The 19,833-nt window shown below is 34.9% G+C and overlaps 4 protein-coding genes across 4 annotated transcripts; 3 read left to right on the forward strand and 1 right to left on the reverse strand.

Moving 5' to 3' along the window:
* Positions 1 to 415: 415 nt before the first annotated feature.
* Positions 416 to 1,618, forward strand: LOC123683379 (L-xylulose reductase-like). The gene is made up of 5 exons (XM_045622386.1): positions 416 to 582; positions 639 to 719; positions 834 to 1,005; positions 1,061 to 1,378; positions 1,435 to 1,618. The coding sequence occupies exons 1-5, from the start codon at positions 531 to 533 to the stop codon at positions 1,544 to 1,546; spliced, it is 735 nt and encodes a 244-aa protein (XP_045478342.1). The 5' UTR covers positions 416 to 530; the 3' UTR covers positions 1,547 to 1,618.
* Positions 1,619 to 3,737: 2,119 nt separating this feature from the next.
* LOC123683376 (L-xylulose reductase-like) lies at positions 3,738 to 4,959 on the forward strand. Its single transcript, XM_045622385.1, has 5 exons — positions 3,738 to 3,907; positions 3,964 to 4,044; positions 4,159 to 4,330; positions 4,386 to 4,703; positions 4,765 to 4,959. Exons 1-5 carry the CDS (start codon positions 3,856 to 3,858, stop codon positions 4,874 to 4,876), a joined length of 735 nt encoding a protein of 244 aa, XP_045478341.1. The 5' UTR covers positions 3,738 to 3,855; the 3' UTR covers positions 4,877 to 4,959.
* Positions 4,886 to 16,005, reverse strand: LOC123683374 (protein KIAA0100). The gene is made up of 33 exons (XM_045622383.1): positions 15,778 to 16,005; positions 15,598 to 15,724; positions 15,345 to 15,545; positions 15,123 to 15,287; positions 14,957 to 15,064; positions 14,759 to 14,902; positions 14,479 to 14,709; positions 14,110 to 14,419; positions 13,743 to 14,025; positions 13,515 to 13,645; positions 13,324 to 13,472; positions 12,978 to 13,266; positions 12,565 to 12,923; positions 12,221 to 12,343; positions 11,995 to 12,168; positions 11,692 to 11,935; positions 9,675 to 9,839; positions 9,397 to 9,597; positions 9,152 to 9,345; positions 8,686 to 9,043; positions 8,206 to 8,570; positions 8,027 to 8,149; positions 7,760 to 7,976; positions 7,431 to 7,640; positions 7,225 to 7,373; positions 6,960 to 7,157; positions 6,631 to 6,906; positions 6,206 to 6,435; positions 5,999 to 6,146; positions 5,851 to 5,944; positions 5,383 to 5,792; positions 5,181 to 5,282; positions 4,886 to 5,127 (listed from the first exon to the last, which is right to left on the reverse strand). Exons 1-33 carry the CDS (start codon positions 15,834 to 15,836, stop codon positions 5,062 to 5,064), a joined length of 6,603 nt encoding a protein of 2,200 aa, XP_045478339.1. The 5' UTR covers positions 15,837 to 16,005; the 3' UTR covers positions 4,886 to 5,061.
* A 1,190-nt stretch (positions 16,006 to 17,195) lies between these two features.
* LOC123683375 (mitochondrial ribonuclease P protein 1 homolog) lies at positions 17,196 to 17,847 on the forward strand. The gene is made up of 2 exons (XM_045622384.1): positions 17,196 to 17,329; positions 17,389 to 17,847. Exons 1-2 carry the CDS (start codon positions 17,319 to 17,321, stop codon positions 17,831 to 17,833), a joined length of 456 nt encoding a protein of 151 aa, XP_045478340.1. The 5' UTR covers positions 17,196 to 17,318; the 3' UTR covers positions 17,834 to 17,847.
* Positions 17,848 to 19,833: the final 1,986 nt, after the last annotated feature.

The raw sequence follows: 19,833 nt of genomic DNA on the forward strand, positions 1-19,833 counted from the left end.
CCTTGCTCTCCTGTTCCTGTTTTTTTTTACCATTTTCATACTTTTACAAAGGAATAGGTACTATAGTTTTTTTTTATTTTCAGTAGAATTTTTGTTTCTAAAAATGCCGGCAATTAGACGTACAAACTTAAGTCGCAGAACCCATAATGTTGTCAAAGAAATACAAGAGCAAGTCAAGCTGATGAGCAACGTGAAACGCGGAATAAAGTTGAACGGAATCGATGGAACCGGAACCAACAAAATAGAAGTGTTGCGTTTAACCCCTATAGAGCTGCATTTAATTATAACAAAGAAATTGACTACAGTACACTGCATGTCGTTGCTATTGGACCAATGAAGGTTGATATTTCTTGAATATAGGGCGGTGCCAAGTTCACCGGGTCAGCTAGTATTATATAAAGACAAGTTGTTTATGTTTACATACATATGTTAGAACTATCGAATCACTCTTCGGTATTTCTCCGTATAGAAACGCATAGTTAAGGTTCTACCTAGAATCAATATCTCAATCGAGCTCAATAACTTGCAGCATGGAAATAAATTTTAAAGGAAAAAGAGCATTGGTGACAGGTGCAAGCAAAGGTAAAGATTCATTTTTCTGTAGCTGGATTAGACAATCATTTATTGGTTCATTCAAGGAATTGGCAGAGATTTAGCAATAAAATTAGCCAAATGTGGAGCAGAAGTTGTAGCTATAGCTAGAAGTCAAGAACTTTTGGGTAAGTACCAACACTTGTCCCCATATAGAATTAAATCAAAGGTGAATAACGACTACAAGGTGTCCATCAATTTGATTTACGGATGTAGTAGATCTAATGACTCGTTTTCTTTAGAATCGCTCAAAAAAGAAGTACCTTCCATCGAAATAGTAACGTTAGATGTTGGAGACTGGAAGAAAACACAAGAAGTGCTGAGTAATGTAGGTCCCATAGATCTACTTGTGAACAATGCGGCTGTAGCTGCTCTTTATCCAGTAACAAACATTCCAGAAGAGCATTTCGATCAGTAAGATCCCAAATGGCATTGTAATTATCTCTTTTTTCATATAAAACGATTTCAGACTCTTCAACATAAATGTTAAAGCTTGGATGAACGTTTCTCAATGTGTGGTCAAACAAATGCTCCATCGAAAGGTACCTGGTGCCATAGTTAACCTGTCTTCGAAGGCATCTATGGCAGGACTAGAAGGACTTGCTGTATATGCTGCCACTAAAGGTGCTGTAGATGCATACACCAAAGTAGCTGCATTGGAATTAGGATCACACGGTATAAGAATTAACTGCGTGAATCCAACTGTCATTATGACAGATATGGGAAGCATTGTATGGTCAGATCCAAAAATAGCGAACCCTATGAGGGATAAAATACCTTTGAAAAGGTCTAGAACAATTTGAACCTTCAAAGATGAGTGTTTTGAAAAAGTTTTTTTTGTAGGTTTGGGGAAGTCCATGAAGTTGTCGATACCATTCTCTTTCTCTTGAGCGATAAGGCAAGCTTAATCACAGGGGTGTGTTTACCAATCGACGGAGGATACACGGCAGTTTAAACCACTACATGAAGTTCATAATGTTTATTCAATAAAAAAAATTCTATAAAATAAAGAACACTGAATAGATAATATCACATTTATACATAATTCGAGTCTCAGATTTGAGCTTTGACAGGAAGAAACTGACGATGTAGATTCCGAATAAGGTATCGATGCCGATAAGAAATGTTTCAACGACTCCAACAAAAGCACAGATAGAATATCCTAGTTGTGGGACATATACACCCATTTTAAGGGCTTCAGATTTTAGCCACCAGAGAGCAGTTGAATTCCTTTTGAGAATTCATCTCACAAAACTCGAAATATCTCGAAATTGAGACCTTTTATAGGCGAACTAATTGCAGATTTGTAATCGCCGTGGTCGAATGCTTCTTCTTGCAAATTTTCAGCTCAAAAAAATTTTTTCTCAAAATTTACATAAGGTTATAGTCTTGGTTTTTCCGAAAAAATCGACCGTTCAAATTTGAACTTTTTATGTTGTATTCAGAGGGTTTTGCGGATGTAGATTCCATATTAGGCATCGGTTCCTATCAGAAAAATTTTTCTAGAGGTTTAAACGACTATTGTTTTACAAAATTCGCAATATCTCGGCTTTGAAGGGAGTTAGGAGGAAACCGACGGTGGGATAGTATTCAGAATCGGAAATTCTTCATGATATCAAATTTTGAAAGTCCTGCGCTGCCATTTTTTTTTTCAAAAAATTTTACAAATTGTCGAATATCTCGGTTGACAGTCATCCTAAGAATTACCTGATTGCAAATCGGTATTAAGCATCGAGATAACCTCCTTATATCAAATTTTGAAGCAGATCCGGCCATAAACTCACCTATTAAAATTTTCCAAATCAGATTTTTTTCTTGGCCTCAGTGGTGCCATCTAGGAAGAATAGCTCCTTCTCAGTTATGATGAATAGATACCCATTACAGGATTCTATCCGTGTTACGCCGCGGAAAATAGTAGTTCAGTCAAACGCCGACAGATGGCTCCTAATGATTTTAATTTTTAATTTTTTCCAGAAAATCTCGAAATTGAGACCTTTTATAAGCGAACTGATTGCGGATTTGTAATCGCCGTGGTCGAATGCTTCTTCTTGCAAATTTTCAGGTCAAAAAAATTTTTTCTCAAAATTTACATAAGGTTATAGTCTTGGTTTTTCCGAAAAAATCAACCGTTCGAATTTGAACTTTTTATGGTGTATTCAGAGGGTTTTGAGGATGTAGATTCCATATTAGGCATCGGTTCCTATCAGAAAAATTTTTCTAGAGGTTTAAACGACTATTGTTTTACAAAATTCGCAATATCTTGGCTTTGAAGGGAGTTAGGAGGAAGCCGACGGTGGGATAGTATTCAGAATCGAAAATTCTTCATGATATCAAATTTTGAAAGTCCTGCGCCGCCATTTTTTTTTTCAAAAAATTTTACAAATTGTCGGATATCTCGGTTGACAGTCATCCTAGGAATTACCTGATTGCAAATCGGTATTAAGCATCGAGATAACCTCCCTATATCAAATTTCGAAGCAGATCCGGCCATAAACTCACCTATTAAAATTTTCCAAATCAGATTTTTTTCTTGGCCACAGTGGTGTCATCTAGGAAGAATAGCTCTAACTCAGTTATGATGAATAGATACCCATTACAGGATTCTATCCGTGTTACGCCGCGGAAAATAGTAGTTTAGTCAAACGCCGAAAGATGGCTCCTAATGATTTAAATTTTCGATTTTTTCCAGAAAATCTCAAAATTGAGACCTTTTATACGCGAACTGATTGCGGATTTGTAATCGCCGTGGTCGAATGCTTCTTCTTGCAAATTTTCAGGTCAAAAAAATTTTTTCTCGAAAAAATCGACCGTTCGAATTTGAACACTTTATGGTATATTTGAAGAGTTTCGGGAATGTAGATTCTAAAAAGCGAACACGTTCTAAAGTTTGTTTGTAAAAAAATACCTGACTTATTGAATATTTTGTATATAAATTATTGGAAGTTTTCATTTAGACCTAACTTGTACAAAATATTTACATGTAATTTCACATCCCAAATGATAATAAAGTATTGTTTTAAAAATGTGTATTTTTCACTACCTTTTTTATTTTTTCTCAACATCAGATATATCTTGTGTGGTATGAGTTCCTTTAGAGTGTTAAAATTTATCGCCTCTGTATAAATAACCTTGGTATTGTATAAAGACAAGTTGTTTACATACATATGTTAGAATTATCGAATCACTCTTCGGTATTTCTCCGTATAGAAACGCATAGTTAAGGTTCTACCTAGAATCAATATCTCAATCGAGCAAACTTGCAGCATGGAAATAAATTTTAAAGGAAAAAGAGCATTGGTGACAGGTGCAAGCAAAGGTAAAGATTCATTTTTCTGTAGCTAGATTAGACAATCATTTATTGGTTGTTTTAAGGAATTGGCAGAGATTTGGCAATAAAATTAGCCAAATGTGGAGCAGAAGTTGTAGCTATAGCTAGAAGTCAAGAACTTTTGGGTAAGTACCAACACTTGTCCCCATATAGAATTAAATTAAAGGTGAATAACGACTACAAGGTGTCCATCAATTTGGTTTACTGATGTAGTAGATCTAATGACTCGTTTTCTTTAGAATCGCTCAAAAAAGAAGTACCTTCCATCGAAATAGTAACGTTAGATGTTGGAGACTGGAAGAAAACACAAGAAGTGCTGAGTAATGTAGGTCCCATAGATCTACTTGTGAACAATGCGGCTGTAGCTGCTCTTTATCCAGTAACAAACATTCCAGAAGAGCATTTCGATCAGTAAGATCCCAAATGGCATTGTAATTATCTCTTTTTTCATATAAAACGATTTCAGACTCTTCAACATAAATGTTAAAGCTTGGATGAACGTTTCTCAATGTGTGGTCAAACAAATGCTCCATCGAAAGGTACCTGGTGCCATAGTTAACCTGTCTTCGAAGGCATCTATGGCAGGACTAGAAGGACTTGCTGTATATGCTGCCACTAAAGGTGCTGTAGATGCATACACCAAAGTAGCTGCATTGGAATTAGGATCACACGGTATAAGAATTAACTGCGTGAATCCAACTGTCATTATGACAGATATGGGACGCGTTGGATGGTCAGACCCAAAAGTAGCAGACCCTATGATAGAGAAAATACCATTGAAAAGGTCTAGAACAATTTGAACCTATCACTATCAAGATTAGTGTTTGGAAAATGTTTTTTTGTAGGTTTGGGGAAGTCCATGAAGTTGTCGATACCATTCTCTTTCTCTTGAGCGATAAGGCAAGCTTAATCACAGGGGTGTGTTTACCAATCGACGGAGGATACACGGCAGTTTAAACCACTACATGAAGTTCATAATGTTTATTCAGTAAAAATAATTCTATAAAATAAATAACATGGAATAGATAATATCACATTTATACATCTTTGTAAACTTTCCACTTTCACAATCTTGTATGAAACTTCACTCCATACTGCAATTATTCCTTTTTCGACTTGAGCAACCAAGGTATCTGTAACTTTCAAGTACCTTTGCCGAATTTAAAAACGCCCCCTACGCCTTTTCTGATACTTTTATTTTCTGGAGCCTTGAAACGATAAACTTTCAGTAAAACGACAAAAATAAAGGTTTAACACTTACATGTCTTTCACCAAAAAGCATTCTTGCTTTATCTTCCTCTTGTGGGGAGTAACTTTCCTCAGAAGATCCAGTTTTTCTCTTGATAAGTTTCTGCTTGATGGCCTGAGGAGAAAATCAGAAATTAAATAAGTCAAAAAAAAACATATTCAATAAAAAAAAAAAAAAATAGTTGACTACATAAATTAAAATTTTTCACACCAACCTGAGAAACCACTGATATGCTTTTACTGTCATTTCTTATCGCCATTAAAAGATCTAACCAAGTCCAAGTCATATTATGATACTCTAAAGTTGGTATAACTAACGATATGTCTCTCAAATCCTCCAAATTCTTTTCTTTGGACCCTTTGTAACTCAAGCGAATCGGCACCTCTGGTATTTTGATATAAACAAACAGTTTATTCTTCTCCGCTCTTTCCTTCATTATTTCTACATCGTCTATTGGAACATAGAAGTTCGAATCCCTGTTTTTCTTGTTTGCTTTAGTCTTTTTGTGGCCTTTGCTTTCCAATTCTCCATCATCAGACATTCTGTCAGAGTATTCTGGGTGTTCCGTATCTCTTTCCGGAAAACAGAACTTCATCATGGTGTTATAGAATTTCTTAGTTAATTCTACGAAAAAAAAAAAACTATGTGAATTGAACACCTAAATGAATTGTTACCTTCTTACCTATTTTTAGAGGAACAAGATTAATTTCAAAGTGTTCTTTTACGGAAATTCCTCCCACTGGTGGTTTCTCTCTACAGAATATCCTCAACACCTTCTACAATAAAAAAATAAAATATTTTTTGAACAATTACAGTCTTCATTTATTTACCTTGTGTTCGATGGGCATTTCAAACTGTATCTCAGTAGGGCAGATGACCTCTTTGTAAATCTCATTAGGCAACAAATTAGTCATTCTCAAATATCCCAACTCCAAAAGATGAACAACTGAATCATCACTATTCGATTTTTTTGTATACCTTAAAAGATTCACTCAAAATTATAACCTTCCACTTGCAATAATACCAAAAATACTCACAAAAAATTGCTCAGAACCAAATCTGCGATCCCAATTAAACCATCGGCTTCTGTAAGTCTCCATTGTGCGTGTTTAAAACATATTTCATTAGATCTGACAACAGTAATGGGCTTATCACTCCTTGTAGTGGCAAGCCTGCTGTTGGCCAAGAGCTGTCCTTCTTTAAAGCAAGACAGCATCATATCGAGCTCCTCGCTCGCTGCGTTAAGCTGGTTTTTGCAATCATCAACCTGAAAATTGAAGACAGACACCTTAATTTCGAACGGCCGTATGTACGGAACCCAAAGACGGATTTTGCTCAAAAATAAACTGCGGAACTCAAAATCCTGTAAATTTCAAGTTTCTAGTTGCTTCCGTTAAAAATTTATCGTATTTACGGACGGTCAGAATTGAATTTGAGGATGGGTTCTAAATTACAGACTCACCTCTTTGAGTAGAATGTTCAATTCTTTCAAAAGTTCCATGTCTTCGGCATTTTCTGCAAGAGCCTTGCTTATCAAATAGGAATTTTTCTCCAATCTTCTAAGTTTGCTTATCGTTGTCCTCACAACTGTTTGTTGATTTTGTATAGGTTTTCTTTGATCCTCAACGCTATGCAGTTGCAGCTGAAACCTCATCCTGGCCAATTTTTCCAAGGCTTCTTTCCTGTGAGGCTCAACATACAAGAGCAGATTGTTGACGATATCCAGAAGCATCGCATACTGAAATCAAAATCGATTAAGAAAGGTTTACGTCGAAGATTCAACCAAGTTACCTGCAGGGAGTTCGTGCAGACTTCAAGATCGTGATGCATCAGAGTGAAAGCGTCTACAGCTCCCTGGCTTCTATTCCACGGATCCACCTCTTCTTGAGGTGGTGGGGGCACTTCGCAGAGGTTCTCTGGATCCACACTGATGTCACCATAGTTCGCGTAAAAAAATTCACATTTACACCTAGACACAATCCTTTGTAACTGAAGAAAAGAGAAGGAAACATAAGTTTTTGTATCACAAAGGTTATTTGAGGTTATGTGATCCTACCTGACTAGAGTTTGTAGGTCCAACAGTGTCGCTTACAACAGCACCAACTGAGACGCCACTGCCCACCATGTTGGGCACTTCCGAAGGTTCTGAGATCTGTGTTGATTCTTTTTCTTGAATATTGTTTATTGTTAACCACATAATGTTCTCTGGAAATGGAAAAGAGTCTTAAATTTAAACAAAACCTCTTTGCTTTTGTATTTTACCATTAAAACAGTCGTTTTCTCCAGCATTGACAGTCGCGTAATACTGCATGCACTCTAAAAGTCCTGTCCAGGTTGTTTTGGACACCAAGGTCCTGTCCTTCCAAGCTGGCCTGTGTATCCTTTGGAGGATGTCGGCCTTGGCGGCACTCAGGATAACGTATCCCTTGGTTTCACATCCTTTCAGAAGAACTTGAGCATTCACGAGAGAAACTGGATTACAAAAAATTGAATTATTTGTACGAAACCAAAGCATGGCAACACTTGAAGAAATAAATACTTTAAAAGTACTCAGTACCCATTACACTACATAACCTGCAGACGAAACTTACTTTGCCAATTTTTATACTGGACATCATCTTCTTGACAGGCTTGTAGTCCTTGCAAATGTTGCTGTCTTGTAGCAGACAAATCATCGCTATACACTACAGAGTTGTTCTCAGCTTCTGCTATCAACTGTTGCAACATGTTCGCAGCTTGTCCCATCTGCAATTTTGTACCTTGACTTCCTGGAGTTCCATCCTGGACAGAAGCAGAAGGCTGCAGTCCCTAAAAACCGAAAAAGTCACTTTTTTTTTACCTTTCACATTAAAAATTACCTGTAAAGAAGCATTCGGTGGTGTACCAGGACACTCTTTGGTATTCCTTCTCTTCAGGGGAGTGCTGTTACTATCTTTCCTGAATATCTTCAACAAATCAGTAGAAAGGTTCTTCTTCAATTGCTAAAAACAGAAAAAGGTTATAAACCCCCCTAAAACCATTCGACTTTCCCACTAACCCTACTCTTCATGAACGTATCATATAAAGCCAACGCTACATTCCTGTTGCTCTTAGTCCACGCCCCCTTCAGATCGTAAACGACCAGTCTATGAGTGGGCGTGTCCTTGTTCCTGTCGTTGAAGTCTAGGGTTGGCACCACCGCCTCTCTTCCGTAGGAAACCTTGGCGACGGAAAGGCAGAAACACTTCTCCACCGGTTGTTGAAGGGGCACGGCGACCTTCTCCGCGTCCGTATCATCGTGCAAAGCGCTCTTCAGCCAGATCTCGGAGTCGTTGAGGTACGAGGTCATGTAAAGGATGGACCACTCCGCCTTTGGGCGGTGCTTGAGGCCGTCATCTATGGGTACGAGAGATAGAACGTGCTCTGCAAAGAGAGGCTATTGGTGAATGGGCAAAACAAACTCCACCCACTGGATGGAGTTTCGAGAATATAATATAAAGATAGAGGTCTTTAAATATTGATGATAGAGAGTACTAACCCGATGTGGACGACAGACGGTCGCCCAACATTTCGCAACCTCTCTGCATGGCGTAGGACAACCAGTAACACACTTGGAACTTATGCAGGCCTACAATCAGGTGGACCTTCTTGTAATGCCTGCTCAACTGGATCTTCCTGGGCCTAACGTTGGCAAATATCCTGCCTCGTTTGGTGGGTCTAGTGACCCCCGAAAGGATAAGCTTGAGGTTCTCTATCCAACGTAAGGTGCTACCGTACAGTACCAGAGTGGGGTTGTCGAAGTTTATCGATGGATGTTGAGGAGTAGGTGGTCGAGTCTCCAGGACTATGCTGAGGCTCACGTTCTGAGATCTGAAGGCTCGAAATGAATCGTGGACCTACAATAAGGAAACATAGTTACTTATTACACTGGTATTTTTATTTTCTACAGTGTTCTAACCCATACACAGCTACTTATTGTGAATGAAACGTAAAAGGGAACATACTTGATTGCTGGAGTACTCGGGTATCTTATCAGGAGCACATTGGACAACGTTATGATGATCGTTCGGATCACTCAAGCAGTTCCACTTAATGCCCAAGATGAGCTTCAAATTCGGCAAGTGTAGCAGTTGACAATCGTCGTATTTTGAAGCGGTTCTCACGAAAATGTTCAGATCTCCCTTATAGATGAATTTTGCTGAAAGTGATAAGATTATAAATACCGATAGTGTCGAAGAAGCTCACTCACCATTGGTCCAGTCCATTATGAGATTGTTCCAAGTCAGCTCCATCTCCTCGGTTGTGTTGTAAGGATCCAAGGAGGCGTGCAGCAAGACGGTTAGCTGATCTACCACCATTGTAAGTCTGCCGTGCAGAAATAACCTCATTTTATCCCAAAAAGGTAAAGGGGGAGATGGATCCCTCGTAGGTGGGATAATCTTCTCAAAACCTAGAATGTGGTAATAATAATGGTTTTGGAAGATAAGTATCATAGTTTTTTTTTGTCAAATATAAATTTCAACTCACACAAATTGCACATTGCTATGACAGGTTCCCAGCACGGCCCAAAAGCATATCTGTAAGACTTCACCTCGCAGTTGAAATCGTGGTAGTACTTCATTGGTAGCATTCCTCTTTCGACTTCGAAAGGCTCAAAGGGTTCTCCGAGTTCTACTTTGACCGTTCGAATAGCTGGAAATAATTCAAGATATGTGTTAAAATTAAAATTACCACTTTGGGGCAATCTTTTCTAGTCGATAGAAGACATAATTTCACTTTCGAAGGCGATATAATGAATTTGTAGCATTGAGCAATTCCTGGCATTATTTTCGATATAGAAGGAAAAGCATTATTACCAAAAAAAAATGGAAGAATGAATCTGCATTGAACCTTAATTGATCTTTAATACTTCCGGAGTTTATGATGACTTCAAATCGGGTAGTGGAATAAATTAAAGAAGATATCTTTAATATGCAGCATAATTAGTATTATTTTTATGAACCTAATTATCCAGTAAAAAACTATGTAATAAAGCAATCGCAAATACAATCCAATTTCAGTGTTGGCTAGTCAACTTCGTTCAAAAAACAAAAATGAAGATCGTCACAACTCTGTTTGTAATCTCCCTCGTATTGGTTCTTGAAAACGTTGAAGGGTTCGTTGAGAGCGGACTAAAGGTATCTATTTTTTTTTTGTATAGATAAATTTTCAATATTAACACATTATGGTTGGAATTCAGGTATTGGGAAACTCGAAAAAAATGTCGATGGATGGTGGTGATCTTATTGGCAGCATCCTTGAATTCATCATGGATATGATGGAGATGGCCTCAGGCTTCATCGACATGGCAATGTCGATGGGAAGAAAGAAGAGGTCTGCTTTGGAAGGAATATTAATGCCGGAAAATTTAAGATAGAAAGTTGGCTCCCTACATTGAAATGTACTTTATAGATTGAATAAATAATGAACCACATTAAATTCGTTTAGATCTAATTAAAATCTTTTTATCTATGTTAAATGAAATATACAAATATATTAAAGTTGAAAAATAGTCTTTCTGATCAACATTTCAAGGATTATTGAAGACTTCAACAATCCATTATCAATTGAAAATTAATAACTCAAAATAAAACAAGGACACGTCTTGAAACTAATGAGCCATGCACATATTACATTACAGACGATTCGTAAAATAACAAATAATAATCATCTAACATCAATAGATAGAGATCACATAATTATGATTCATTTTCGAAATAATCAGATAATTACGATCAAAATAAAAAAAATCAAATAGCCTGACCCTGTCCTAGTCAGTTTCGTTCCAATTCCCGCAATTACATAGTTCAATCCTTCAAAAAAAATAAAATGCGCAGTGCCAAACTTCAGTTTCTCTTCTACTTGTTCTTAATTGCCTTAATTTCTGCAAAATTTTGCACGTGTCAAGATTTCAACAATGCAAAAAGGGTAATTTATTCTATAATTCTATGCCATACCTTGTAGAACAAAATCGTGCGAGAATATCTCAGTTTCATACAGATTTCATGGTTATATTTCATTATTATATGTTGGTACTCGGAGCTCACTTGTCACAGATTCATAAATCATCTATCAAATTTGTGATACAGAAAAGAGTTCTGCCAACCAAAATTTTTCAATCCAAAAATCACTAAACGATAAAAATTCAGTGAATTAAAGAAAATAATGTATAATACTCGTACAAAAGGCTCATTCTAACACTTGTGGAAGAATACCAATACCTTCTACACTTGTATTATAAATTGAAATTTTCCAAATTATTCATTTTGCAGAGCTTGAACAACTCCAAGAAGATGTTCATAGACGGTGAGAGCATCATGGACTCCATTATAAGCTTCATACTAGACATGATAGAGATGGGCTCAGGAATTTTCGACATGATTATGTCGATAGGGAGGAAGAAAAGATCTACGCTCCAAGAAGTTCTCACCCGATATAACTGATGCAGTCTGAATTATTTGTCTTTATCCGAATAAAATGAATAAATTAAACTCCACCTTCTTACCTCTTTTAGGCGCTTGTTGCTCGGCCCCAATGAGAGTACCGTTGATGAAAAACTGTCTTATATCCATCAACGGTTGCGGGAAATCTCTCAGTTGAAATTTCCACTCTCTGCACCGCAGAGACACGATCCTGCACCAAAGGGTGGAAAATTCGATGCCTTCCTCTGGCCAAGGTGCTTCGGAGTCTATTTCTCTCATCAGGTTCATAACGTTGTTCAAACCGTATATGGAAGGATCGGCCAACACCTAATTTCAAGGAAATTCGTTAGCAAAAACATCAAAGAACACCGGGTCGAAAAACATACGATGATTTCTAATTTGGTCATGCTCCAAGCAAACAATCTTGTTCTTGCCGCAGTCTGCTGCATTTGTTTGGACCGTTGAATGTAGATCTCTGCGTTCTTCTGTTTTAATTTGGTGTATAGATCGTCCACTGTACCGGCTGGTAAGTGTAAGTAGACTTTACAGAGTTGAGCGACCTTAAAAAAAAAGTTACTGTCAGTGAAAATCTAAGCTGAATGATATTTTTACCTTCTCTTTTAGCACTTTTTGTCTCTTTAAACTCTCGTTGTATTCGTCTACCAGAAGCTCAAAGTTATCTCGTAGTTTTACCTCGAAGGGATCGTCACTCATTTCAAACAGAAATTCGTTAACCTACAAGTAAATGGAAATGAAATTTCAAAGTATGTGTTACTCTAAGATAAGGTATAATATACTGGATAAAAAACTGGGGCTATAAAAACTTGTTAAGTTGGTATGCGCGTTTAGACAACTGACATAACTTTCATAGCTTCTCACTTTTAGGTTAGGTTAGGACAAAAGGAGGTGGTCAAAGTCCAATAAGGTAAGTAAGTAAGTACAGCCTGCCTACTTACGTTTATAATCAGATCTCTGGGTAGCTTTCTACCCTCTGAAAACGGAGGCTTTTTGAGGTTATGTAGAATTTTCAACCATTTGATAACGGACAACAGTTGATTCTGCACAGCTTCGGCATAGTTATGGTTATAGGGATAAACCACTTTGAAGAGTTCCAGGGAAACATTCCACGTGTCGTTCCATGGCAAATGAAGGTTTTCAGCGTCTAACCTCTCTTGGCGTACCAGAGGATGATCTTGTAAACCACACATTTTGAAACCGTTGATTGTAAAAATATTCGAATTGTCTATTGCTATGAGGATGGAATCTACTTGTACAGATAAACCGAGTATGTTGTTCGTATCCACCTCCGTTTCAACTGAAAAATTCTGTTTATTACTACGATTAATCTATCAATTGTTACGTAACTCACAAAATGATATTTTAGCAGAATGTCGCTCTGAGATCTCCAAGTTGAAGCAAAAGCAACCTTTTAGGATTAATTTGACGACAGTTCCATTTTTATGATTGTGATTTTGGAAGTCCAGTGCTAGTTCTTCCTTCAAACTATCTAAGAACTCGGCTATGTCTTTATAAAGTAAGAATGCTTTCAGATGAAGGTTGGTAGACCAAAAAAATGTAACCTCTTCCTCCAATTCTATGTACAACTGATTATCACCATCCTCTCGGCCAAACTCCATATTTATCAATTTCACAAAAGCCTAAATTAAAAGTTCATGTTCGAATAAAAATTATCAACTAAATATTAAAACACCCACCTTATAATTCGATATATCTTCGGTCCTCATACAAGAATAATAGTCACCAGCGTTGATTAAGTTAAATATCTTGAATTCCTCAAATTGTACGATATTCGATATGGGATTTCTATCGTATTTCATCAGGTTCAACCTAAATACAAAATACTCTGAGAAAAACAAAATTATAAGAGCTTCATATGTGGAAATACCTGAGTTTTGGGACTGGAAGAAAAAGTTGATTTGCGAAGCTACCAGATTCAAGGAAAATGCTGAGAAATCCGGATATTTCTCCATTTGCTTCATTTCTTGTGATTTCGATAAGTTATATTGCTTAATACATCTGGACAAAAAGTATTTCTGTTAATATTTTTTTGCATTATCGTCCAAGTGTAAAATATGTCTTAACCTAATATTTCAGTAAATAATTTTGAACTCACTTTATGGCAACTAAAATGTACTCCGCAAGTTCAAGAGACCATTCCAATTGCACAGTATCGATCAGAGAACCAATTTTTATCTCTGACGATCCTTCAGTCGTCTTGAATTTAAAAAGACACATACCAATGTATGTAGGAGTACCCCAAACGTGTGTCACCTTAGGATTGTTAAACTCATGACCATTCTGTTTGAAGGACCACCAAAAACACTCCAGCAGGATCTCGATTTGCCAATGTCTACGATTGAGAATGAGGTTTGGTAAACGCGAGATGTACGAGCCATCTGAAAATAAAAATCAAAACATTTTTACCATTTCAGAAAATCTCTTTTTTTTGTTCAATAAGTAAAATCAATAACATATCTAACCTATCCTTTTTTCTTGTGCTTGATCGAGCATGAATCTTAAATGTTTGAATCCGATAGATGAATTCTGTTTGTTCAATTGGAACAGAGCGGAAACGTGGCAAAATTCAGCACAAATGTTTATCGTTAATTTCTTAAGCATCTTCTCTAAATTGGATTCGGAATTCTGTTTCTGCCGAGTGAGATATCTTGAATTTTTCCTGTTATAAGCTTTCAAAAAGTTGTCATACATCCATCTATAAATTACAGTATGTACATAAGTTATGAGTAATGTGTTTAACTGGAGGTACAAGTTGATTACATAGTCTTTGAGCTGCAATTGTAAACATGTGTTTTATTTCGGTTTTTAAGTAGAGTTAGGCATGTTATTACCTTTGCGTCTATTTTCAGGTTGTTCAGTATGAGCAATTTCTCTTTGTTATTCTGTAGCTGTAAGTCATTCATGTAGAAAGAGAATATTATGGGACCTTTATCTGAAGTTTCTTCTTCCGATTTTATTGTTTTGTAGGTTAAGATAACGCTTTTCAACCTTGAACTATATTCTACCTGACTATTTTCCCTGATGCCTTTAAGGGAAATATCTTCAATTCTTATAAAACAATTCTGAAAATTCAATATCAGTAAATCTTTTCTAAAAAAGGTTTTAACTCACTTTTGGTATAATTGGAAGAATTCTTTCAAACAGATTGTCATCCTGCACTTCTCTAGTGGTTATTCTGTTATTACTTGAACTTCCCAGGTTGTAAAATCCATCTTTGATTTGGGCGCTGGACTTAAGTACCTTTATATCTAATTTCTAAAAATTAACATTTCCGATCTCTCTGCAGTAAGTGAAACTAGAAGCACTCACCTCCACTGATAGAGGTCCTTGAGCTACCAGAACTGTTTCCACAGAAATCCCAAAGCCAAACTCTGCCAAGCATGTCTCCTTATTATCTTTTTCAGCATGCCTCAAAACCTTTTAATTTGTATACATTACTCTCTCGAATTCAAAAATTTTGATCAAATAGTCTTACCTTAGCAGTAGCATCCATCAAATTTAATGTGAGAAGAAGAGATTTTGCATTTTTAAATATATTGCCGTCAATATGAAGTTCACTAGCTGTTGAGTGTATAAGACAACCAGGATCTCTTACCCTCAAGAACATAGCAGAAATTGAGTATATATGAACTGCAGTAAACTGAAAATTAGAGAGTGTGGCAAATAAGTAGCATTAAAACATAATATCTATTTTTACCTGTACAAATGTATTAATCAATTTTGGAACCTGTTTATCTTGGAAATCAAATGGTTTATATAGTTGTGTTTCATTTATTAGTGTCATGTCATCTTCCTCGCCTATATTTTTATTGATTCTTACATCTTTCACGACAAGAGTAACAAGTTTAGTCAGGTCAGAATTAAGAAAACTGCTTTTTATTCCTATTTCTTCTATATGCTACAAATTATAATTTACTAAAAGTTCATGAAATTGGATTGCCAGAACTCACTATATGAAATCCATCTTTTACGATCTGAATATTGCACAATTTCAAATAAGGAAAAGCTATTCTTCCAATTCTCACAGAAATATGGAACTTTTTCTCAAAAATCCATGACAGTATTAGAGGAAGAATCCTGAAATAATGCAGTCAAAGATTGTCAAGTTTACTCAAGTGTGTAGTACTCACCAAGAAACAGAAATATATATTAGAAGGATTATTAAGATTAAATACAATATTTCATTCATAGTCGCTTATTTCTCCCCAAATGTTTCTTATTGAAGACTATTAAATAAAAGTATCAAGTGTAGTGTAGAGATCCCATTTGAATATATCAACAAAACATCAAATACTATTATTTTTCATTATATATTTTCCTGATAAAATATAAATACTGTTGATATAAAAAATGACAGTGGTTTCTAACCTCCTTGAACTTCAAATATTCTGTTATTGAAATTAACGTCATCTATATGTGGCTTACCAAACTAACCCTTAAGCCTAAAATTTTCAATATAGAATGTTGTAATAACAGAACAGGTAAAATAAAAGAACAGTTCCGACCACAGACTTCTTATCCTAGATCAGAGAACTGATCCTAGATAAGAATCTGTTCCTATAATCTGTTTTTTTAACCTGTTCTTTAGAACACCTGTTTTTTATTAACGGTGATCAGGTTGCGGAAAATGGTGTTTGGTTGTGGGAAATTGTTGTGAATATTCTCACATTGCAACAATGGAATACTCCTAATTTCCTCCTTTTTTTTATTAAATATAATGTTCAATCGAATCATTGAATTCCTTCATTGTTCATTAAAACATGTTCTTGGAACAGGTTTTCACAACTTGTTCACTTCTTTTCATAACCTTATCTGAAGTTGAAATAATAACCTAAAAAATTCAGTTGAAAATAAATAAGTTTTTGAATTCTTTGATAATAAATAACAATAATAATAATCATGCATAGTTTTTGTAGAAGCTTTTACAAAATGTACATTAAAAGCAAACACCATCATCAATCTTCTCTTGTAAAATTGAGAACAGAAAATTTTACAACAGCGAAAAAATATTTTTGCACTTCAATGACCAATGCTGAAAATAATCAAGAACAAATTTTAAAAGAAGTCAGTAACGGAGACGAAGAAGTGGAATATAAATTGAAGGTTTTGATGATGGAAATAGAGCTTTTTCGGCAGGAAGGAGGATTAGTCCCTGAAAACGATCAACTGAAGGCTAAGCACTATATTCAATTATTGAAACTGAAACATAAAAATGTAAGGAGAAAGCATTTGGAATTCTTGTTCAAAAATGAAAAAAAGAAAGAAAATGAACTAAGAAAAAAAAAAGAAAGAGCATTACAATTAGAAGAACACAAGAAAACGAAACCACCAAAACATGTACCACTTGAAGAATTTGTACAATTGTATGATCTTTCACATAATAATATATTCCTGAGGATTAGGGATAAAACCATTAATGATTTACATAATTCAAAAGCCATGAGAGCTATGACATTTGGCCAAAAATTAATAATTGATTGTGGTTTCCATGATAAAATGACAGAGCGTGAAAATTCCAATTGTGCCAAGCAATTAATGTTTTTGTTTGGTGATAACAGAATTCATAAAGATCCATATGATCTTCATTTTTGCAACTATGATAAGACATCTCCATTAGCTTATCACTTTCATAAATGTATACCTACCTTATATAACCCTGAGTTCCCGCTAAATGTACATCAAGAAAGTTACTTAGACTTATTTCCTAAAGACAAATTAATATACTTAACTCCCCATTGCAGAGAAGAAATGAAGGATTATGACCATGATGCTTTTTATATAATTGGAGCAATAGTGGATAAAGTAAACCAAGCACCTTTATCTTTAGCTAGAGCAAAGGAGCAGAATATAAAAATGGCAAAATTTCCTTTAGACCGATATTTATCATGGGCTGGTGGTTCAGGAAAAAGTCTAACTCTTAATCAAGTATTGTTGATACTCTTAGATTTAAAGGAGACTGGTGATTGGAAATATTCTTTGAGACACGTACCCCAAAGAAAACTACTTCGAGATGAAGAAGTCTTTGAGGAAATGACTAAAAAACTAATGAGGACTAGAAGAAAATGGTCTCCCCAAACAAATTTGAATAATTTAGGTTACAAATATAATAAGAATCGATATGAAACACAAGACTCTAAATATCCTAAAAGTCGATTTTCTGTTAGTAATTCATTCATAAAAAAATAAAATTTAATTTAACAGAGAAGTTTTTCATTCCAGGAATACCTCAATTAATTCAAAACAAACTAAAGATAAACATGCAGTTAGCCCAATATTGCAATATTTACAATTTCATTCCAATGAAGCTGTTACAAATAGAAATTTAGTAAAAAAAAATTCTACCGGCTTAATTTCACATTTTTAAAAACAATTTGATATTTCCTTTTGAAAAACACAATAAACTACACGGCTAATGAAGTCCAAATGTTCTAAAAATAATTAGAAGATTTAAAAGTAAGATAATTATAATAGTTTGACTTAAAAAAAAAAAACTGAATACAAACTGTTGTTACTCATCTAATAATAAGTCATTCAGGGAATTATTAAATTATCTATTAGTTACAAACAGATATTCGAAAAGTTTCAGAAAAAATTTCAAGAATTATTTAACTATCTATTCAGAAAGTAATTGTATAATGCTTAATTGAGTTCTTAAGTACTTTTAAAATGTTTATTTGTCATATTTGTAATGGCTTACCTAATGAGGTTAATGGCCATTCTAAGAATTTTTATCTATATTATTATCAGATAAATAATTCTTGAAATGAGTGTGAAAAAATAGGACAGTTTAATCGTTTTTAAAATTTTTATTTGTCATATTTGTAATGGCTTACCTAATGATGTTAATGGCCATTCTAAGAATTTTTATCTATATTATTATTAGACAAATAATTCTTGAAATGAGTGTGATAAGATAAGATAGGACAGTTTAACCCTTTTTAAAATGTTTATTTGTATGGGGGTGATGAATTAAATCAGATATAATTGACCGAAAATAAAAAACATATTCTTTTTTGAACCTTGAAGTTGCTTTCAAAGTAATGTTCATGTTTTGTTAATAAATATTTGAAAAATTAACATTTTCGCCATTAATACAATTCCACAATCAACAAAACACGAATTGCAAACACAAACGCTGTTATAGAAAGTGTCCTTTCTAATTTGAGCTATGCCACATCAAACAAATAAAAATGGTGTTGGTCGACCATGCTTATTTATTTTTCCCACTAACTGAAACCCTTATGTAAGCACAACATGAATCACCATATAAAATTTACAAAATCCGATAGGAATTCTAGAAGTAACGATGACACAAAACCACCAAAGTTGTTCACAATTGTTTAAAATTCATTTGAGGGGAGAAAATTTTGATAATAATAATAACACTTATGTGACGTCAGTCAATCTTCAATATCTCGATCTAGACTCAACTCCATGTGCTAAAATTTGAAGTTTGGTACGAACGAGTGGTTTGGCACAGGCGGTGCCATCTGTGAGAGGCCCAGTATACCTTAATCAGCGACGAGTTGAAGTGAAGCAAAATATGCGTTCACTTTTAATTCAGTGATCTTTTCAAAATAAAACAATAGTAATTTTACTCATGAAGAGGTTTATTAGTAATGCCTAATTATCTGTATATAATTATTTATAAAGTTATTAACATTTCATGTATATTCACTAATTCAGCTAATATCATTAAAATATGTACAAATTCATTTAACTATTCCCAATTCCCTAAAATTGACATATTTATACAACAAGTACTCCTAAGTTTTATGTACACAAGAAAAATTTACATTTTTCATTTTGAACAAGAATCAACATTCCTATATGTTAAATAATAAAAATATATTTTATATGTTCATTTTTTTGATAGGGTTGCATCAAATTTCCAAAAAGTTGGCTTTTTTTTCATTATCTACCTTTTTCTACAAACACGAATGAAAAAGTATGGGTATGAACAGCAATACTGTTAAATCAGATTGGACATGGACAGAGCTCAATATTTACATCAATAAAATGGTAAACAAAGTAAAAATCACAGATTCCCAAGAATTTACATGAAAACTATCCCATATTCGGCAAAATCGCCATATTTCTAACAGTTTACATGCATATTCCCTAAACGAAAGCCAAAAGAAAGGAAGTGGGGAATTTGTCTTGTTCTGAAGATCTGCAATTCTCCT

Source organism: Harmonia axyridis, chromosome 6 (genome assembly GCF_914767665.1).
Source record: "Harmonia axyridis chromosome 6, icHarAxyr1.1, whole genome shotgun sequence".
NCBI classification, from domain to species: domain Eukaryota; kingdom Metazoa; phylum Arthropoda; class Insecta; order Coleoptera; family Coccinellidae; genus Harmonia; species Harmonia axyridis.

Excerpts from the sequence above, each read along its gene's own strand:
- LOC123683379 (XM_045622386.1), top strand. The coding sequence starts at position 531 with ATGGAAATAAATTTTAAAGGAAAAAGAGCATTGGTGACAGGTGCAAGC. Across the intron at positions 720-833 it reads TAGAAGTCAAGAACTTTTGG|AATCGCTCAAAAAAGAAGTA; the intron begins GTAAGTACCAAC and ends CGTTTTCTTTAG. Across the intron at positions 1,379-1,434 it reads GATAAAATACCTTTGAAAAG|GTTTGGGGAAGTCCATGAAG; the intron begins GTCTAGAACAAT and ends TTTTTTTTGTAG.
- LOC123683376 (XM_045622385.1), top strand. The coding sequence starts at position 3,856 with ATGGAAATAAATTTTAAAGGAAAAAGAGCATTGGTGACAGGTGCAAGC. Across the intron at positions 3,908-3,963 it reads GGTGACAGGTGCAAGCAAAG|GAATTGGCAGAGATTTGGCA; the intron begins GTAAAGATTCAT and ends GGTTGTTTTAAG. Across the intron at positions 4,045-4,158 it reads TAGAAGTCAAGAACTTTTGG|AATCGCTCAAAAAAGAAGTA; the intron begins GTAAGTACCAAC and ends CGTTTTCTTTAG.
- LOC123683374 (XM_045622383.1), bottom strand. The coding sequence starts at position 15,836 with ATGAATGAAATATTGTATTTAATCTTAATAATCCTTCTAATATATATT. Across the intron at positions 15,546-15,597 it reads TAAAAGATGGATTTCATATA|CATATAGAAGAAATAGGAAT; the intron begins GTGAGTTCTGGC and ends TATAATTTGTAG. Across the intron at positions 12,924-12,977 it reads TTCTGCTAAAATATCATTTT|TTGAAACGGAGGTGGATACG; the intron begins GTGAGTTACGTA and ends AGAATTTTTCAG.